Source organism: Schistocerca cancellata, chromosome 1 (genome assembly GCF_023864275.1).
Source record: "Schistocerca cancellata isolate TAMUIC-IGC-003103 chromosome 1, iqSchCanc2.1, whole genome shotgun sequence".
NCBI classification, from domain to species: Eukaryota; Metazoa; Arthropoda; class Insecta; order Orthoptera; family Acrididae; genus Schistocerca; species Schistocerca cancellata.
In genome coordinates, this window is record NC_064626.1 from 216,469,203 (window position 1) to 216,489,440 (window position 20,238).

At 42.8% G+C, this 20,238-nt stretch overlaps 1 protein-coding gene across 1 annotated transcript in view; it reads right to left on the reverse strand.

Moving 5' to 3' along the window:
• The window catches only part of LOC126165291 (uncharacterized), a 380,023-nt gene that overhangs the window by 124,263 nt on the left and 235,522 nt on the right, over window positions 1-20,238 (reverse strand). Inside the window, exons 18-20 of the mRNA XM_049920310.1 lie at window positions 16,981-17,233; window positions 13,046-13,247; window positions 5,569-5,712 (exon numbers count right to left, since the gene is read on the reverse strand). Coding sequence (XP_049776267.1) covers window positions 5,569-5,712; window positions 13,046-13,247; window positions 16,981-17,233 — 599 coding nt within the window. The remainder of the gene's footprint in view (window positions 1-5,568; window positions 5,713-13,045; window positions 13,248-16,980; window positions 17,234-20,238) is intronic.

Sequence of the window (20,238 nt, forward strand, 5' to 3'; positions counted from 1 at the left end):
TTTCAAGAACAGTCGGGACAGTTCGAGTGAGTGATCACCAGACGTGTTTCCCACGAACATTTATGAGACATAACTGAGAGGTCAGTTGGCGTACAAAGTTCTGCACTGGCAACACTTTCGCAATTATGGAGAGCTGTAGAGGCAGAATGGCTCAGTATGTAAGCAGGGGACTTCCAAAGACCTGTTGAGCTCATGCCACGTCCAGTTGTTACACTACGCCGCACAAAACGGAGGTCTGACATGATATTAGGAGGAATCACATGACTTTTGTCACCTCAGCGTACGTTCCTTATTCATGAATGCTTGTGGTGCTAGAACGACATATGAAAAGTGTGGAACTCTTTGATGTAGAACATTTGCTGTTTGGGATATACAAGATAGCAGTTCCGCCTCATAGCAACAGGTTGAACTGGAAGGTTAGCAAAAGCCCATTCAAGGAATTTATAGAGTTAAATTTCGGTAAACTAATGATAATGCTCTGGATTGTACCTCTGGCCAACTTGTATGACGTTAAAAAAGCGCCAAAGATTTTCTTTGTTGTAATGCTGAATATTATTCCGTCAAGTTTTGTGAGTTTATCTGTTACTTGGAATTTAATGTGAGTAGATCTGTTGACTTGACCCGATACATGACAGAAATTAAGAAGCTTTAACTTGCTTTTACGTTGGAAATTATATAGATAAAATGTTTTACATGAAGCATTGCGACGTATGAATATTTTTTAACTCCATACTTCACATGTCACGTGATTACGGAAATAGTGAATGTTACTAGATATTCCAATTCAGCAGTAACTGATTGCATTGCAATTGTCATAGACAGGGGCGTTGCAGTGGGGGAGGATGAATTTAAAGTTACTAAAGTTAATATATGGCGATAACTGGTTCTAATGAATATGAGATTAAATATTGACCTTTGAACACTTACAATGACAGATTGCAAACTTTGGCAGCAGCGAAATGTGCTACGATGAACTTTGTACAAATTTTCTACAATGTGTGCTTCGGCTCTCCGCTTGCTATCGGTACATGTCGGTACGCTTTGTGTCAACTGTTAACTGAAAAATAAGTAATGTAACGTTTGTGTATGATACATAAATGATTCTGTAAGATGCTTTCATATTGCCGTTTTACTTTTGCCTGTAATTCATACCGTAACTGCTGATTATCTGCGTACATGCAGGCCTAAAGTGGCGTCATTGAATAGTGGGCAGATAACATTGCCCCTCCCAAGTCCCTCTTCAACCTGGGGACTTTTCGCCACTTCCATTCCACAGAGGTCGAAGCTTATCTTAGCACCGACGGCTTATATCAGCTACTATTGATACCTACGGAGCGGAACTATGGAGTCTGAGAGTACCAAAACTTGAAATAAATGAGACGTAGGTTTAAACAACATAGTCATTACTAAAAACTTGAGCATTTTTAATGCTATGGACGTAGAATGGCTCAGAGTTTCATTCTTAGTGATGTAACAATAATTTTGCGATAGATTTTTTTGAATGGAGTATTTTTTAAATGGAGTATTAGTTAAGTAAGTCTGTGAAATTTTTAAACGTTTCATTCCATGTCATTTCTCACTTTCCGAATTACGCATTAGAAAAGACATGTTCTGGAAAGTCACCTTACTTAGATTACTTTCAGTCTTTTACTTTAACGCACAGTACCTATGATTATTTTAGTCTCACAATGTCACAACTTTTCAATACAGAAAAATTCACATTCTTGTCGCCCCTTTTTAAAAACTATCATGGAACAAACAGGTCAAAAAAGAGCTCAACGAGCATCAATTAAATAATTTTCATAGTAAAGTACCAACATTGTAATCATCCAATGAAGACCTCAAAGAAAGTGATGAAGATATAGAAAAAATACAGGGAGCAACCACTAGTTGCACTTTTCGTTCTTAGTCTGCTGAGCTTAGTTCAAAAGGTAGGTACGATCGTGTTAATATTTTTCCATTTGCAAATCCATCTGAAAAAATGACATTTCTTCTTTTGTTGATAGAAGTAACTTTAACAATGCTGGCCGACTTGAAATTTTAAGCAGTATACGCTGAGAAAGAAAGCGTTTGAAGTGGACTTTCGCGCAATATGCAGATTATAGGGGCTAAAATTCGCGAGTCAGGAAGTGGTTTACATCAATATCGATAAGCTTCGCGATTTTTCTTCTATAGTGCTTTCATTTACATACATTTGTACCAGAATTTTTAATAGAATCAAATGCAGTTCCAAAATTTCGAAAAATATTATAATAATGCAGCTGCCGATATTTTGGAATACTAGTCAGAACGAACATATTGTACCTGAGCAGAATTGAACCCCCCATCCCCCTCTCCCCGAAGAAAAAATTATCTACGCCCCTGGACACAAATATCTGTTTCACTATGACAATAAAGATAATAAATCTGCTGGCCGGAACACTATTTAAGAGATGGTCGCACTTGCAAGAGACTTCTATGTTAGCTGCTTTCACGAAAATTAAATGATTCAGAGAAGGTACGAGCACATGGAAAAAGTTCACATATACACTCCTGGAAATGGAAAAAAGAACACATTGACACCGGTGTGTCAGACCCACCATACTTGCTCCGGACACTGCGAGATGGCTGTACAAGCAATGATCACACGCACGGCACAGCGGACACACCAGGAACCGCGGTGTTGGCCGTCGAATGGCGCTAGCTGCGCAGCATTTGTGTACCGCCGCCGTCAGTGTAAGCCAGTTTGCCGTGGCATACGGAGCTCCATCGCAGTCTTTAACACTGGTAGCATGCCGCGACAGCGTGGACGTGAACCGTATGTGCAGTTGACGGACTTTGAGCGAGGGCGTATAGTGGGCATGCGGGAGGCCGGGTGGACGTACCGCCGAATTGCTCAACACGTGGGGCGTGAGGTCTCCACAGTACATCGATGTTGTTGCCAGTGGTCGGCGGAAGGTGCACGTGCCCGTCGACCTGGGACCGGACCGCAGCGACGCACGGATGCACGCCAAGACCGTAGGATCCTACGCAGTGCCGTAGGGGACCGCACCGCCACTTCCCAGCAAATTAGGGACACTGTTGCTCCTGGGGTATCGGCGAGGACCATTCGCAACCGTCTCCATGAAGCTGGGCTACGGTCCCGCACACCGTTAGGCCGTCTTCCGCTCACGCCCCAACATCGTGCAGCCCGCCTCCAGTGGTTCGCGACAGGCGTGAATGGAGGGACGAATGGAGACGTGTCGTCTTCAGCGATGAGAGTCGCTTCTGCCTTGGTGCCAATGATGGTCGTATGCGTGTTTGGCGCCGTGGAGGTGAGCGCCACAATCAGGACTGCATACGACCGAGGCACACAGGGCCAACACCCGGTATCATGGTGCGGGGAGCGATCTCCTACACTGGCCGTACACCACTGGTGATCGTCGAGGGGACACTGAATAGTGCACGGTACATCCAAACCGTCATCGAACACATCGTTCTACCATTCCTAGACCGGCAAGGGAACTTGCTGTTCCAACAGGACAATGCACGTCCGCATGTATCCCGTGCCACCCAACGTGCTCTAGAAGGTGTAAGTCAACTACCCTGGCCAGCAAGATCTCCGGATCTGTCCCCCATTGAGCATGTTTGGGACTGGATGAAGCGTCGTCTCACGCGGTCTGCACGTCCAGCACGAACGCTGGTCCAACTGAGGCGCCAGGTGGAAATGGCATGGCAAGCCGTTCCACAGGACTACATCCAGCATCTCTACGATCGTCTCCATGGGAGAATAGCAGCCTGCATTGCTGCGAAAGGTGGATATACACTGTACTAGTGCCGACATTGTGCATGCTCTGTTGCCTGTGTCTATGTGCCTGTGGTTCTGTCAGTGTGATCATGTGATGTATCTGACCCCAGGAATGTGTCAATAAAGTTTCCCCTTCCTGGGACAATGAATACACGGTGTTCTTATTTCAATTTCCAGGAGTGTATGTGAGTGGTTCGAAGACTTCTGAAGTAATAGTTCCCAGTATGTTGTCCTCGATTTCGAGTGTTCATCAGGGACAAGGATATCGTCAGGAGTGTGATATGAACGCTGTTGCCCTAGATATATATAAATGATTTGGCGGACAGGGTAGGCAGGAATCTGCCTTTGTGTGCTGATGATGACGCAGTTACCGCAAGGTGTCGAAATTGAGTGATTGTAGAAAGATACAAGACGACTTAGACAAAAGTCCTAGTTGGTGTGATGAAATACAGCTGGCTCTAGATATAGAAAAATGTAAGTTAATGAGCCGCGCGAGGTAGTCGTGCGGTCTGAGGTTTCTCGTCGCGGTCCGCGCGACTTCCTCCGTCGGAAGTTCGAGTCCTCACTCGGGCATGGGAGAGTGTATTGTCCTTTGCGCAAGTTATTTTAAGTTAGTAAGTAGTGTGTAAGCCTAGAGGCGATGACCTCAGCAGTTTGGTCCCATAGTCCTTACCACAAATTTCCAATTTGTAATTTAATGGGGATAAGTAGGAAGAACAAACCTGTAATGTTCGGATACAGTATTACTAATGTCCTGATTGCCACAGTCAAGTCGTTCAACTATCTGGACATAACGTTGCTAAGCTATATGAAATGGAACGAGCATGTGAGAACTCTGGCAGGGAAGACGAATGGTCGACTTCGGTTTCTTAGGAAACTTTAGAAAGGAGACCTTCACCTGTAAAGGGGACCGCATATAGGATGCTGCTGCGACCTATTCTTGCGTACTGCTCGAGTTTTTGCGATACGTATAGGTTGGATTGAAGGCAGACATTGAAGCAGTTTAGTGATGGGCTGCTAGATTTATTACCGGTAGGTTCGAATAATACACAAATGTTACGGACCTGTTTCTGGAGGGAATACGACGTTCTTTTCGAGAAATACTATTGAGAAAATTTAGAGAACCGGCATTTGAAGCTGCAAGTCACACGATTCTATTGCCACCAATGTACACTGCGCTTGAGGACCTCGAAGATAAGATACGAGAAATTAGGGCTCATGTAGAGGTATATAGACAGTCGCTTTCCCCTCGCTTTATTTGCAAGTGGAACAGGAAAGGAAATGACTAGCAGTGGTAAAGAGTACCCTCCGCTACGCACCGTACGGTGGCTTGCGGGCTATCTGTATAGATACAGACGTAGATGTAGAAGATATACGACTTCAGAAGTCTTATATACACTTGTTTATTGAATTGAAAAACACGGGAATCTTAATTGTTAGACTTTCTAGGTGTCAGTGTAATTACATCTGCGTTGTAAACTTCCTATCATGTCTATAGTTAGCGGGGTTGTAGGGAAATCTGTCTGAGAATTTTGTGTCTTTACTGAAATTTCCCTCACGGGTTTACAACGCATTCGTCCGCAGTGCAATAAAAACTTTTGTAAATCGTGATCCACAGAGAGGCACTTAAACACCAAAGTACCCTGCTTGTCCTGACAGCTGAAGCTGCCCGAATATCCCTGCGGCAGGTGATGTTGCGGCTTTGCGGATGTCTTGAACAAGTTTGTTTGTATGACCGGAAGAATTCACCACTAGATATTCACAGTTTACCTAAAAAGCAGCCTTCAGTTCCATCAACTCACCCTTCATCCAATTCGCTGTTTACACTGGACGCGTACACCACGAGAGTTGTAGGTAGGTCGACGTTAGGCAGAGACGCAATGATGTCCACCGTCTCTTCCTCAGACCCCACGTTCATCGCCACAACTGTAGCGTCGTTCTGTGTCCTGTAATGCAGACAGATGTTTGAAATATCACGCCAAATGCATTACGTTAGACTTCGTCCAAGAAAGAAAGAATGGTGGTTGGTTTCAATAGGAAATTTTTTAACTTTCTTACTTATAAGTTTGTATATTTTTAACAAACAGATGTTTATGGACGTCGCAACAGTGTGAACGTATTATCACATCTGAATTAAATTCTATTGTTAAGTGATCTAAACTGATATATAAGTAGAGAGGAGCTCATTCTTCTGTCCACAAAATACGTATAATTCAGAAGTGGATGAAAGTAATATGAATATCGTTTCTGGTAATTAATTCGCCCTTCTGCTGCAAAAACTACACCAGATCGAAGTTTTTACAAAGCCATGAGTGGGGCGTCATCTTTTGAACTGACATGTTCCATCTCTACAAAGGCGTGCGAGGGACATCGTCTTTTGAACCAACATGTCCCATCTGCGCTACAGGCACATTAACGCCGCTGAAGCACAGGTCTGCACACCCAAGGAATTGGAGAGACCAGGGTGACGCGGGTCATAATGAAGGGACAATCGACACTGAATATCGTAACTCGTTCTAAATTGTGTTCGTCATAAGAATAAACCCGATGTAAACATTATGCCACGTATTCTTCAGCGTCTGCTTGAATCTCATTGGATTTCGTTTCACGAGGAGCGGAAGCCGAGCTGTATCCAGTACAGTCGAGTATGATCATCAGGATACGTACTATGCTGTGTTACACTCACAGCGACTGAGCGATAATGCGGGCCAACAGCTTTACCGGCGCATTTAACTTGGGCAGAACTAGCCAGCCACCTGGTCCAGTTAACATGGAATTATATGAGCAGTTGCAGTTCAAACGTAAAAAGAAACGACCAGAGAAATAATATAATTTCGAATGTCACTTAATTTTTAAAGAGAATGAAACAATATTCGGCAGAACTCCAGCACTACCGCACGCTTCTTAGGTGACCAGACGGAGAGCATAAAATGCTCGCATCTCACCTAACATAGCATTCCAAATACAAACACGAGTGATGAAAATTTCAAACATAAACAAAAAGTAATTCTTCTGAGTGAGCTACGTGTGACGCAAAAGCGCACCGCAGGGATTTCATCGAATTGTTCAATACTGGAGCAACTGAAGGTATTAATTACAGTCTGATAATCTCTTAGCTCCTTCCTTATCCAAATCTGAGCAATACATTTCAGTTCTGTAACTGTCATCTGCTACGTTCATCACGAGTCAACCAACAACAGAATTCACGAACCCACCCAGCTGCCACATTTTCTGCACTTCTTTCATGATGTGGCGTTCTATAGCGCGCCAGCGTTCGGCAGTGACATGTGAAAAAGCTGCATGGGTTAGTTCCAGTACTTCTGGCAGCTTAACAGTCTTGTTATTTCTCGCGACAAATCCCTTAACTTGGCTCCAGATCCGTTTTACTGGGTTCATATCGTAATGGCACAGTGGGAAATGTAAAAGTGCAACATTTGTTTGGTGTGATCGACATCATGAAAATTATTGTTATTCATGTTTTACGACACTTATTCACACTGGTTCGAGTGAGACTACATGTGTGGTATAAAACAATGAAAATAGTCTATTAATAGAGTATTAATTTTTCATTTTTGGCCTGAAAAATTAAACTGTGATGTCTTCTTAATTCGAGATACTTTTATCAACAACCTTTCATAAATATCGACAGCGAAGAATTCACATTTTAAATAGAAACAGGCACTTCGCGTGCAATATTTAATTAGAAACAAGACGACATGCATTATTCATAACAAATGAAGATGAGTTTTACAATTGCATAATGTGGTTACTTCAAAGTGAACGGAAAAAGCGATGACCAAGGCCGAACTTGAACCACCGAGTCATGAACTGCACCAGACAGTTAATCTACTATGGTACCGATTCCGCTACACATACAGTGTATAGGTACACCTCAACCGTATCAAATACCATCGCTCGGGAAACTTCTAAGCCGACTTTTTATGTAAATGTATTAACAACATTACGAACAATCTGTTTTTCGCCACTTTTTAACCGTGTCGCACACGCATGTTTCACTACGGAGCAGGTAGCAGCCTCAGCCATTTTCATACTGCGTATTGACAGAGCGACAATCGGAGCAAAACAGTACAGAGACTGTGACCGTACACGATTTCTGAAATAGAACCTACAAAGCTAAAGCGTGATTAAGAAGAACTTTGATGGCTGTTAATGCATTAGAATATCTTAAAGTTTCATTTAACGTAACTTAGCAATAGGATATCTAATTTATAAGTAGGACCTAATTCCAAGAGCGCAAGAACACCAGTGTACATGTGTTACGGCTTCTGACCAATCATCACGTTTGTGTTTGTGTACATCAGGTTTATTCTTAATGATGAACAGAGCATAGAGCCAGAGGATTGACCTCTGTAACCAGGAAGGACAGGAAAAACGTGTGCCGACAGAGACTGCGTCTATCTAATCTGGGCGAAAATTTTAGATTTCGTTAGTTCAAATGGTTCAAATGGCTCTGAGCACTATGCGACTTAACTTCTGAGGTCATCAGTCGCCTAGAACTTAGAACTAATTAAACCTAACTAACCTAAGGACATCACACACATCCATGCCCGAGGCAGGTAGCGGTCGCTCGGCTCCAGACTGTAGAACAGCACGGCCACTTAGGCCGGCGATTTCGTTAGTCTACAGTACCCACGGAGCAGGCAGTGAATTATGGACCTGAGGTGCCACTGAGTAACTGTGTAAAAACTCCGACAGATATCTTTGATTGGCTGAACATTTGTATGCCTAGGCTATTTCAAAAATATTTCGCTGATTTCAAAGACTATATCTTGTACATGAATGAATATGGAGGCTTGGGATGAATATTGGCGCTGTAGTTGAGTTCATAGATCCTGTGGTTGTCGACAGCAATCTCCTATGCGCAGTTACCTCGGTTGCTCGTTCTTTACACGATGTGAGTTCGATATCAATACACAGAACCAAAAAGCGTTTTGCCTTCCCCATTTCAACGGTTTCAATTGGGTTAGAAATGTGTGGCGTTATATTTGACGGGAATACGGCACTGCACCTTCTCCCCTGTAGCTCAAAGCATTCGACTATGGGACCAGAAGTTTCAAGACACTGGTTGTTTATGTAACTCCACAGGTCGCCCGGTGTGCTCGCTCACGACTAAGAGCTATTTCAACAGAGCTTTACAGTCAGTCCACAGAAAACTGCTCATGGTGCGAACTAGGACTTTACCTTTACCCACGTGTCTGTCTAGAGTTTGGCACACTGATGTTTACGTTTCAAACCACGCAGGATTCAATTGTTTCAAGCACTCAACGACGGTGGAAAATAATAACGTGCTGAGTGTTGTGAATTCCTTCGGGGCATGTAAATGAAAGAAAATAATTTTATTTCACATTTAGCGTTCAGTGATGAGGCTAACAAGGAGACCACCCGGTAACCGGATTTTTGTATTTTTTTTTAATTATTTTTTTATGGTGCATGAAGCTCAGACTCAAACATCAATGGCCCAAAGATGGTCGATGCTAGTCTCAAAAACTCTCGAGAGAATCGACTTTGAAGTTTTTCAAGTAACCTTATTTACAAAAATTTTGGCGGTTTTCAGGACGGATCATGTGATTGAGTCAATAGTGTTCAAGAATGACGGGTTATCAAAAAGTTGCTGGCTCATACCTCGCTATGGTCTTTTCTATTCGTGGTATTTTTTCGTTTAATTTCGAGTATCTATATCATTTACATTTAAAATTCATTAAATATATGCTAATTAACACATATGTAGTCAACATTTTTATGAATAACGCACATCTTCTTCATTCTAATTACATATCACACGCAAAATTCCAGTTTTTATTGGAAATATAAATTCTTAATTATCGGCATTTTGTGAGACTGTCAACAAAATCGTATTTTTTTTATTTGAACAATCTTTATTTAAATGAAACAACGGCCTTGCCGCAGTGGTAACACCAGTTGCCGTCGATCACCGAAGTTAAGGACTGTCGGGCTAGGTTAGCACTGAGATAGGTGACCATTCGCGTCTTCCGAGGGTTGATAGCAGGTGGGGTGTACTCAGCCCGTGTGAGGATGATTGAGGAGTTACTTGACTGGGAAGTAGCGGCTCCGGCCACGAAAACTGACAACGTCCGGAAGAGCGGCGTGCTGACCACATGGTCCTCCATATCCACATCCATTGACGTCTATCGGCTGAGGATAACACGGCGGTCGGTAGGTACCGTTGGAGCTTTCTGGGATTGCTCGGACGGAGAGTTTATTGAAATAAAACGCGTGTACGGCATTTCTAGCCAGTAGATTCGTTCTGGAGCTGTTCAGCCGCCTAGTGCAAGTCTTTTACTGTATTTGACGCCACTTAGGCGATTTACTCGTCGATGATGGTGACTGTAAACGACACACCTAATCCCGAGAGAAGAAAATCCCTAACCCGGCCAGGATTCGAAATCGGGGTCCCACAACCGACAATCAGCAACGCTATCAACAAGGCGACAAGCTGGTGGCACGATATTTAATGACCATCTTTTATAAAATAACGACAATTAAGAGTTTACATTTGCACTGAGTGCGATATGTAATATAAACAAGAAGACGTTCATTTTTCTTAATAAGTAACGATCAGATTGCCCTAATTGACATGTATTTGAGAAATTTTATATTGAAATTATGTAAGTATTCGAACTGAAGGAAAAACCAAAACGGAAAAAAAGATGACGGAGATTCGAACCTGAGCACCCAGTAGTTTTACCAAGACGCTACCGAGTTTTTCTTTATTCCACAAAAACAGTAACAAAAATAGCTAGCTTACAATGAAATTACAGAAAGAGGGTTACAGATAAGTGCAGTCATAAATTACGGCATTCGTAGAATGAGGGATTACATTCAGTCTTTAGCAGTAGCACACATTTAGTACCTTCACTGTCATCTTCAGATTGAGCCACGCGGCAGGTCGCGAAAATGAACTTCTCTTCACTGGCTTACAGTTCCTCCGAAATCTTCAAAGTCGATTTTCTCGAGTATTTTTGAGAGTTGCATCTAACAGCTTTGGGCCATTCCTATTTACGTTCTGAACTTCGCGTGCCATAAATATAAAAAAATTACAAGAATCCGACTGATGGGTGATGCTCTTGTAAGGTCCATTCAAAGCGGAACGTCAACCACCTATTTTTTCCCGCTTTTTCGGAATAAGAATCACGTACGTGGAAATGATGAAGATTTGGTTTTCTCCACAATTGCGAGAACGTATCGAAAATTCCATTTTTGAACATAATGGAGCACCACTGCACAGCTATCTGAATGTGACAGCGTTTAGATATGTTTATAGATCATTCTTCTGCTGTCGAAAATTTTTTCGATGTTTAAAGTGTACAGCAAGTTGTGTGTGGAGTATAGTGTGTATGAGACTCAGCACGAATGGACCATAAGAAAACTGAAAGTCAACGAAATGAAGCAGACTCTCACATATCGTCGACATCACGTAGAAATGGGAATCATTTCCCGAAACGAGTCGTGTGAAAAGTACCGTATATAAAGAAATCGTCACTGTTAACAGAATTATTATTTATAAACAAACCTATTCATTTCAGTTTCGCAGGCTTTCAAAACCATTTATAAGGCATCAAATCAGAGTAACAGCGTTTCTTAACAGTGATCTGCCTCAACGATGAATCGGTCGTATGTAGTGTACGGATCTTGCGTTTCACTGTTGGCCTCCATGGTCGCCTTATTTCACGGTGTGTGGGCTTCTTGTGGGCTATGAAAGACTCTGCCTATGTAGCTTCCCTTTCACATACTTTAGGATGAACTTCGACGCAGAATAGCAACAGAAATGAATGCAGCATCTCCAGACGGCGAATGTCTGGGCCGAATGTGGCTCCCGCCAACAGAGAGCACACTTAACATTTGCGAAAGTTAAACGAAAACTTTGTTCGAAAACTAAATGTAAAAATCACCCCAAGATTTTATGTGTATGTATGTAAAAAGTACTCCCTTGTATTTTCGGATAGTTCTTTTTCAATAAAAAAGTTTTTCGTCTTTTTCGTTCTTCTTCTTTCTTCAAGTGTCACACAGTTGCCTGTTGTGTTCCCTTGTGCACTGCTTTCATGCTTCGTGATAGTTATTTGATATCTCCGCCCGTTTCTTGATCTGTCTACTGTACTGATCTTTTCCTTGTTGGTCGACACTTAATTATAATTTCACGCATCCTATTTTCATTCATGTTTGCGACATGTTTCTTCAATTATTTCTATACTCTTGGATCTGTTCATTTACGCTTTCAAGCCTCGTTCTTATCTTCATTCATGTAGAACACACAATCTACTTAAATCAGATGAGTCTTTTTGAAAAGTCCTGTAATAATGGTGAAGGGAGTCGTATGTAGACGCAACAGTGGCAACAGCAACAGTAGTAATAGTAGTAGTAGTAGTAGTAGTAGCAGTAGCAAAAATATGGTGATGATGGTGGTAGTATTAGCTTATTAATAGTGATAGTAATAGCTATTGTAGATAGAAAATTTGGTCTATTGTAGAATACTGGGTAGTGGGCTATAATAAAGAGCAAAAAATAAAGAGTAGTGTTTAACAGAAAGTCAACGTGATAATGTGTATTCCACACTTAAAGAGCCTTGTTAACCTACCAGGTGGTCATAATTAAACTGCAGCTACTCACAGACGTCCAGTGTGGACTGTAATTATATATGGCAGCGAAACTTGGTAGATATGCTAATGCGTTAATGTTTAACTGATTTATTCTGGAAAAAAGACACAGAGGTCCAATGTAGACTGCAATTATCGTATGGCAGCGAAACTTGGTAGATATACTAAAGCGTTGATGTGGAACGGATCCACTCTGGAAAAAAAATATTTCCAGTTTCGGCCACCAAGTGCAAATCTGACAATGAACAGCGCCTCTTCGACGTCTCCTGTGCTCATATTGAACAAGTTGCGTAAGCGGCGTAAACAATAAAATCAACATTGTCATTCTCGCTCATTTTGCCTTTTCTGACCGCACCCCTTCCCCATACATTGCAGGTGAAAACATTTTTATACAAATTTCCTCCATTCACAGCGACAGATTTGCACCGTGTTGCCAATATTGGAACTATGTTTTTCCAGTGTATGTCGGTTCCGAAAGTAACGCATTGGAACATCTACAAAGTTTCTCTTCTGTACGACAATTACAGCCCACCTCCGATCTCTGTGAGTATCTGTACACTGATTATACCCTGCGGGTACTTTAATGCGGATTAGACATGAAAATGCAACTCTACAAGGTTGGTAGGAGTGTGCAAGTGGAACCTACTGCCCCCTGCTGAAGAGGAAGACGCTTCCCGTGCTGGTGACGGTGGCGTTGCTGTTGTGGAGGGACTCGTCCAGCCGCAGCTGCGCCAGCAGGCGGTACGTCTTGATGTGGCTGCGGCCGTCCACCGAGTCCTGGAGTGCGGCGTTCAGTGTCGGGTAGTTGGGGTTCACGGGCAGCCACGTCACGTCCGCCGTGCTGAAGCCTGCGCACAAGAGCCGAGCATACGCCACCGCAGCCTCGCGCTTCAGCACGCGTATTGTAGTCTAAAACTGAAACAAGCTCTTTCACTGTGAAAAGTAGATACTATTCCTTTCGTTTCCATTTCTGTGCCCAAGCTGCACTCACTGCTTTCCGATTTAACTGTTATCGATTTCCAAGCCACGATATTTTTTTAGACATCTAGATATTAATACCAATTCAGCTACAACTAACACAGGTCAACGGTGAAAGAACGCTTTTTGACTGAAGTGGGATATTTTTTTGATTTTTAGTGATCTGGATTTTCATATGATAAAAAATGCCGTATCACCCACTATTTGTTTTACAACGAAGTCAGTACTGGAAAAGGCATTTTAGCAATTTTAATTACGAGGGTTGGAACTCTTATACATACAACTATTTATTTACTGCTCGTACAAAACAGATAAGTGTTTCATAGTTTTACTGACCTTCATAGTAGTCACCAGCATTGTGTATAGCCCGTTGCCAGGAATGTGGAAGTCGTAGGATACTCTCAGCAGTGCCAGTTGTGTTGACAGTTCGAGCGGCGTGGTCTATTGTCCGACAAATTTGTAGCAAAAAGCGTTTGGCGTCATTGGCCGGGAGCCCCCTTGCGGGGCAAGTCCGGCCGCCTTAGTGCAGGTCTGTGCGCCGGATGGGGATGAAATTATGATGAAGACAACGCAACACCCAGTCCCTGAACGGAGAAAATCTCCGACCCACCTGGGAATTGAAGCAGGGCCCGTAGGACGGCAATCCGTCACGCTGACCACTCAACTATCGAGGATGACGAATTTGTAGCACTTCTGAAGCGAATGCTGTGAAGTGTTTCCTTCAGTTTAGAAATCGAACCCACGAAGGCTTAAGTCAGGGGAGTGCAGTAGGTGCTACAGCACTTAGCAGCCCCATTAGTCAAAGAAATAAGTAACAGATTTCACTGTACGTGCTTGAGCATTGCCCTGCAAAATAATGGCCAGCTCCTGTAGAAATTGTCGTCGCTTCTGTCTCTATGCTGTTCAGTTTTGGAACACAACCTACGGCCAGCTTAGAGACAGAAGTGATGACACTTTCTGCAGGTCCTGACCATCATTTTGCAGGACAATTCCCAAGCACGTACAGCGCACGCTGTTGCTGATTTGTTTGAGTGATGGGGTTTCTAAGACGAATACCACCTCCTGCACTCCCCTGACTTAAGCCCTCGTGAGTTCAACTCGATTTCTAAGCTGAAGTAGACACTTCACGGCATTTGCTTCAGAACTGCTCCAAGTTCGTCCGGCAATAGACCGCGCCGCTCGAACTGTCAACTCAACTGGCACTGCTAAGAGTATCCTCCTACTTCCACATCGCTGGCAACAGGTTACACACAATGCTGCTGACTACTTTGAAGGTCAGTAAAACTTTGAAACACATATCTATTTTGTACGTGCTGTAAATAAATAGCTGCCACTATTAAAGTTCTGACCCTCGTATATATATTTCATATACCATCTCAATAAATAATAATGTGAAGTTTATAATATTTTGGCGTAAGAATCTGATTGATTAAAAATATTGTATTATCACCACATAATAATTTCAGCGTAATAAAACAGCCCATGAAAGCAATAGCCAAAGATGGGAAATGCCTCATTTATCTCAGGGTGAAGTTAGAAACTGAAAGTAAGGACTAGCTGTTGGACCTGATATTCGAAATATGATATTCACTTACACCTCTGAAACAAAAATAACTGGGTGTGAGAGGAAGGCTTTCTACCATTCAACGAGGTTGTTACTGAGGTATTAGAGAACAAAACCTACCCACACTATTTTTCTCTTGTAATCAACATGCTGAGAAATGACAAAACGTTAGATTCGTTGATGAGCCTAAAATTCACTTTCTGAACAGTCACCGTCTTTCCTAGAAAATTTGAGTGGTGTTGTATTTTCATGTTTGTACCGCAATACAACCTCCACACATATTGAAAAAGTTACATGTGTATTGCTGATTTGCAGTTTCTAACTGTGAAAGAGCTGTTCGTGATAGAACAAAACTGGGATTCATTCCTTCTCCCTATACCCTCCAAAACAATCAACAGAATGTAATATTACTAAATCAAAAAATATTTATTCGTTGGCCCATGTAATGTACATGTAGCTACTAGCCTGATCTGTGGTACTGGAACATAAATTACTAATAAGTATAGAGTAACATACAGTAACCACACGTCTAATACTGTGTATTTAATCAGATCACATACTAAAAGTGAAGTATTCAGACTTCACCTCATACTACGTTACAAAATTACTGGAGAGTTTCATTTTTAATGAATGTTTATTAACCTCCATGTGTAAACTACGCTGGGGATCAAAATTACTAGCAGCTGTGAGGATATATAAAAGAAGAAGATGAGAACACCAGGCTGACGTATCAATGCCAGCTGTCTCCATCCGCTGCAGCTAAGCGAAGAGTAGAATTTGTATGTGAAAGCTAAGGAGAAGAGCAACTTTGTAGTAATTTGTGCGCATGAGCATTAAAAGACTCCTGAAGATGGAGCTGTGTGGTTTTTAAATCGATAACTATTTAACAGGAAAACAAAAGGTGCAGCTCTTCGGGTACATGATTAAAAAGCGAATAAATATTTTTTTTATTATTATCCGTCGTGAAATTTTAGGAGTGAAATACCCACCATCTTCCACCACAATGAAAGTTGCAATATTAAAGGAACACGAGCTAACTTCACTGATAGTGGATCAGTAAATGGATCCTAGGAATTGCCCAGGCATTTTCTATCAAATTTAATTCAAAATTGTCGGACTGGGAGCTGAAACCTACTTCTTCCGAATAGGAGTTGCACAGCTTGACCACCGTGCTTCTATTCGCAATACCTGTCAACGGAGTACCAACAAGATAGCACCTACTTGTGGCACATCAACGATGCTACTATCTGGTGATACGTATAGCACTTATTTAGGTGAAATAGCACGACCAGTGTTTCTAAATAAAGCGAAACAGCAAATATCTTTGAAAATATATTGAGGACAACAGTTTACCACGGGACATGGCAGAAAGATGGGAGATTGGGGCTTAACGTCTCATCGGCGCCACACGCTGGACAGGATAGCAATGGGGAATAAAATCGACGATATCAATTTCAGGTGAACCATTTACCTTAATAGGATTAGGCAACATTGGATAATCTTCAGGACCGAACGGGGAATTCATGTTTGCTCCTCCAGAATTCTAGAGCCCCGTTCCTTTAGCACTGTGCCACTTCAGTCAGTGGAAGCAGTGGACGTGAGTATGGTCTCCTTGGGACAGTTCGAGAGGAAAGCGCTAGTTTTTTTCGTCTTGCTTCATAATGAAGAGTGAACCTACAAGATTGCTGCCTGGTTGCCTTTAATGGTCATCTACTTTAGATGAAATTAAGGAAACGTGCTGACTTCCCCAGAGAAAACAATTCGTTGCAAATTACCGCCCGAACAGCCCCTCACGGTCTCCTAGGTACAAAAAGGGAAGGAGGATTAGGGTTTCGTGTGTAATTTCAGCCAATCTGGTATGTGTCTTATGAGATTTAGGGAAATAATGTAAAAATTGTCTGGATGGTCAAATGGGGATACGAACCTCTGTCTTTCAAGTCCATTGCCACACCACAATGCCTTCCAGCCAGCCCTGTCACGGCATACCCTCTCCTCTGGCACAAAGCATGTGATCCAAGCAGTCTGCAGAGCACGCATACCTGCATTCTTGGAGTCGTCCCACTGGAACGGCGTCCTCTGTGGGTCCCTGGAACTTCCCAGCGTGACGTTATCTGCGCAGCCTTGCGGGTCCTGAGCCACCTCGCACGTCATGTTGTAGTTGTCCTCCATACCGATCTCCTCTCCATTGTAGGTGACGGCGGTTCCCGGCAGCAACGTCACCAGCATGTTCATCCCGTCCACCATCTCTGGGCTGTACCGGCTGGCCACGCGGTGCTGGTCGTGGTTGCCGATCTGAGAGCAAATACCATATCTAACTTTTCACTTTCGCCACTAAGGTCTACTACCATACAATTTATGTATGGGGTTAACCATAAGATCTCCGTGCTTTCAGACAACTGTATGAAAAATACAGAGACACACACACAATAGACACATACAGTGGATAAAGGATTTCCCCAAGTCTTTTACTCAGATTACAGGTGATGAATTTGGTCACTGTTCGTTAGGCGGCAAGCGGCTACACATGTGTGCAGTTAAATGAAGTACAAGGTAAGAAAAGTAATGAGACTGATTTTTTATCCATCAAAGTTTTTATTTTTTTAAACAACAATATTGTTCCTTTCAGAGTTGTTACCTTCGGCATCTATACATCGCCGGAGCTTTTCTTCCCAGTCTTGGTAGCAGCTTGGAAAGGCTTCAACTGATAGGGCCTTTAACATGTTGTTTTGAATGTTCTCCAGAATGCCAAAATGATGTCCTTCGGGAAAAAAATGTTGCAAGAACTCAGATCAGGTGAATAGGGGGGCTGTGGAACAACAGAACGTCATTTTTCGATTTCGGGAAAAGAAAAAATATCACAAGGACCCAAATTAGGTGAATAAGGTGTACAGGGGGGCTGTGGAGAAACAGGAATGCCTTTTGAGGTAAATAAAAATCCGTGACAGAAGTAGCTGTGCATAGGGTGCTGTAATGATGCAGAGTCCACTTGTAGCTAGTGTCCTGTCTAATTCGAGTCACCCTTTTCTTGAGCCTTTCAAGGAGACTTGGTTGATAGATTGTCCTCAAATGGTTCAAATGGCTCTGAGCGCTATGGGACGTAACTTCTGAGATCATCACTTTCCTAGAACTTAGAACTACTTAAACCTAACTAACCTAAGGACATCACACACATCCATGCCGGAGGAAGGGTTCGAAACTGCGACCGTAGGGGTCAGACTATAGCGCTTAGAACCGCTCGGCCACCCGGCCAGCGATAGATTGTCCTGGATGAACAAATACTTCATGCGCGATGCCAAAAAAGCAAATCAGCATTATTTTGATTTGCTCATTCGAGCTTTTTCGGTCGAGAAGATGTCTCAGTGTGCCACTCCTCACTTCGCCGTTTTCTCTCGGAACTGTTCTCAAAAATCTAGAATTCATTACCTGTGATCACGTGACTGAACCATTCGTTGTCATTGGCATCCTCCCATGAAGAAGGCCAAAGCACTTGTTTCTTCGATTGTCCTTCTGCACAGTTGTGATGTATTTCAGTACATTTTTTGGCACAAAGCTTTCGCATGTGTAAATCTTAGGTCAAAAATTGATGTATGATGAAAGAGTTTAACAGGTCACCCATCATCTTTATTGTGAAACGTCGATCTGGTCTCACAAGAGCACGCATCATTTTTGAAGGTGAAGGTCTCCCTGAGCCAGGTTTAACGTGTTCTCGGCCTTCAAGAAGTTATTTGTGCCAACGAAGAACTTGTGCTCGTGTTAAGGAATGTTCCTCATGACCATGTTTTAAATTTTCAAAGGTAACATTCGCCGTTTCCCCAAGTTCAACAAGAAATTTGATGGCATAACGTTGCTCTAAATTCACAACCAAAACACAGCTTCACTGATGGCGCTCTCAAAAATCTCGTGATGGCTGCACGGAGCTGAAACTCCGACTGAGCATCTCGAAGGGGTGAATGCACAGATCTACACAAGTAGAACAACATAGTGTGACCAAATCGCTCACAGTATTGTCTCTCTCGCTGCTTTTCTCACACACGTCGTACGTCGTGTTTGGCGGTCTAATGGTACATTGCGTGCTTGGAAACGGAGAAGTCGTGGAATCGCTTCCTCTCAACGATACACGATTCGGATTCCCCATTAAACTGTAGGTCCCCTTTACCCTGTTGGATTACTGAGATAGAACAGAGACACGCAAGGCGACGAAGTCGTGCCCAGTTGAATGATTAGGACTGACCCAATGAGCCACACGAAATTATTATTGATATTCACTGAAGTTCCAGGTGCTGCTACGACTGCGGGCCAATTTGGAAATCTGTTCGTTTGGGCCTGCCGGTGCGGCCGAGCGGTTCTCGGTGCTTCAGTCTGGAACCGCAAGACCGCTACGGTCGCAGGTTAGAATCCTGCCTCGGGCATGGATGTGTGTGATGTCCTTAGGTTAGTTAGGTGTAAGTAGTTCTAAGTTCTGGGGGACTGATGACCTCTGATGTTAAGTCCCATACTGCTCAGAGCCATTTGAACCATTTTGTTCGTTTCGTCGCCTACCAGCATGCAATCGAAGTGACAACACGAAGCCCATAATTTGTCTGTTCCATAGTGGTGTTTTCTGCAATTACCCCACGGCGCGTATTAGCAACGAAAATTTTAAGGAATTTTCTCTCCATTGAAATCTTTCATTTTTCTATAGGTCTTGTAGGTTTTGCGCAGTCGCCTTATGAAACCCCACACGCACTTATGAATAACTCTGCGTACACGGGATCAGTAGAACATACTCGTACATCATTTTACTTCCATTGCGTGAATGCTTCAAGATTTTGAAACGAGGTTTTATGTGCATGGTAGTATGCCTATGGGTAAACATTTCGTAGCACGTTTAATCCTCACAACTCCTGCATCAAACAAAACATTTTATACACTGAAGCACCAAAGACACTGGTACAGGCATGCATATTCAAACACAGAGATATATAAACAACCAGCTCACAGCACTGCGGTCGGCAACGCCTATATACAGGGTGTTTCAAAAATGACCGGTATAGTTGAAACGGCAATAAAAACTAAACGAGCAGCGTTAGAAATACACCGTTTGTTGCAATATGCTTGGGACAACAGTACATTTTCAGGCAGACAAACTTTCGAAATTACAGTAGTTACAATTTTCGACAACAGATGGCGCTGCGGTCTGGGAAACTCTATAGTACGATATTTTCCACATATCCACCATGCGTAGCAATAATATGGCGTAGTCTCTGAATGAAATTACCCGAAACCTTTGACAACGTGTCTGGCGGAATGGCTTCACA